The sequence below is a fragment of the Lipotes vexillifer genome, unplaced genomic scaffold (genome assembly GCF_000442215.2).
Source record: "Lipotes vexillifer unplaced genomic scaffold, Lipotes_vexillifer_v1.1 scaffold835, whole genome shotgun sequence".
Taxonomy (NCBI): Eukaryota; Metazoa; Chordata; class Mammalia; order Artiodactyla; family Lipotidae; genus Lipotes; species Lipotes vexillifer.
This window is the reverse complement of record NW_006774135.1, coordinates 1,056,947-1,058,512: the sequence shown is the minus strand read 5'-3', so window position 1 is coordinate 1,058,512 and position 1,566 is coordinate 1,056,947. Positions and strand designations below refer to the sequence as shown.

At 72.8% G+C, this 1,566-nt stretch overlaps 1 protein-coding gene across 1 annotated transcript in view; it reads left to right on the top strand.

Annotated features, from left to right (window-relative positions):
* The first annotated feature begins 698 nt into the window (after positions 1–698).
* FAAP20 (FA core complex associated protein 20) overlaps positions 699–1,566 on the top strand; it is a 6,290-nt gene continuing 5,422 nt past the window's right edge. The window contains exons 1-3 of the mRNA XM_007448975.1: positions 699–760; positions 1,015–1,150; positions 1,232–1,455. Coding sequence (XP_007449037.1) covers positions 699–760; positions 1,015–1,150; positions 1,232–1,455 — 422 coding nt within the window. The remainder of the gene's footprint in view (positions 761–1,014; positions 1,151–1,231; positions 1,456–1,566) is intronic.

The following is a 1,566-nucleotide window of genomic DNA, read 5'->3' as shown; positions in this document are numbered from 1 at the left end:
CCCCCCTACCCCGCATTGGGAGCGCGGAGTCTTAACCGTTGGACCACCAGGGAAGTCCCTCTCTTTCTTAATTAAGGAAACTAAGCTCCTCCCTTTGGTAAGGAAACGGGGAAGGATCGCCCGGGTCGTCAGAGCTGGACGCCCAGGCTCAGGGCTGCCGATGCAGAGGGAGGTGGCTGAGCTGGATCAGGCCTCGAAGCGGCGGGTGGGGACGCCAGGACCCCCAGCTGTCTTCCCGCGCAGTTCCTCCTCCTAGAAGCCGCTTTAGACCCCAGGCCTGAGGGGTGAGGGCGGCATCCCCCGCCTCAGCTGGAAAATGACTCCCTCAGGGCAGGGCAGCCTCCCGACTTCAGTGCCGCCTCCGCGGTGGACGGAGGAACCCTGGCCTCCGTCTCCCCAAAGGCTGGGGTCAGGAGACCACCCTCCGATAGTGCCACAAAGGGGAGGTCACCTCATGGCCTGCGGAGCAGGTCGTGGGGTCCCCAGGGTCGGGTCAAGCGCTCACGTGGGGGTGGGAGTTGGGGTCCACAGCTCACGTCTGGCCGTGCGGGGATTGACTAGCGGGTCCTGGGTCGGGTTCTGCCCCGGCGCGCCGGGAGTGCCCGGGGCGGGGTCTGTGCCGGGGGCGGGGTCTGTGCCGGGGGCGGGGTCCGGCGCGCGGGCCGCTCATTTCCGCCGGACGCGCTGGCTCCGTGCGGATGGAGGCGGCGAGGAGGTCGAGGCTGAGCCTGAGCCGCCGGAGGCCGCCCTCGGGGGTCCGGTGAGGCCGGGGCTGGGGGCAGCAGGGGGAATGGGGAGCCTAGTGTCCCCGGCCGAGCAGTGGCCGGGTGTCACGTCCCCACGTGCTTCCCCGAGCCCGCCTCGGTCCTGCCCGGCCCCCCAGCTCTTCCCACCCGACCCCCACCCGCGGAATTCTCACCTCCGCACGCCGAGCTGCACACCTGTCCCCCCGCGCTGAGTCCTCCCTCCTGTGCCCTCCCCGCCGGCTGAGTTCTCACCGCCCCGCCGCCCCAGGTCCCCGAGCAACCCTCCCGGTTCCCCTCCGGACGGCGGCGAGTGTGCGCGGCCGTGGGCTGAGCTGCTGCGAGCCGCGTGTGCGGACCTGAACGTGGACGGCGAGCCGCCGCCGCTGCCCGCGTTCCCCGGCCAGGTGCGTGTGCAGTGCTCCCCGCGTGGACCCGGGTCTCGGGCTGGGGCGGGGCGGGCGCGGTCCGACGACCCCGCCTTGTAGGAGCCCAGGCGCAGCCCTGAGCGCGCGCCCCCGGAAAGCTTCACCGTGGGAACCGAGACCGTCTCCTGGACGCCCTTCCCGCCGGCCCCGCGGCGAGGCGGGGACCCGAGCGACTCCGACCGGGTGCTCCGCGAGGCCCTGGGGCGCACGGGGTCCTCCGCCTGGTCCCCCCAACGACACCCCGCGCCCGAGCCCCGCGGGACCTCCAGCGCCGAGGAGCAGCCGTCCGTGGAGGGGTTGCCGACACTGCAGAGCTGCCCCATGTGCCAGGCCGTCTTCGCCCCCAGGTGAGTGGCCCCCCTGGGCCTTTCCTCCGCTCTGCTGCCACCCGGTGG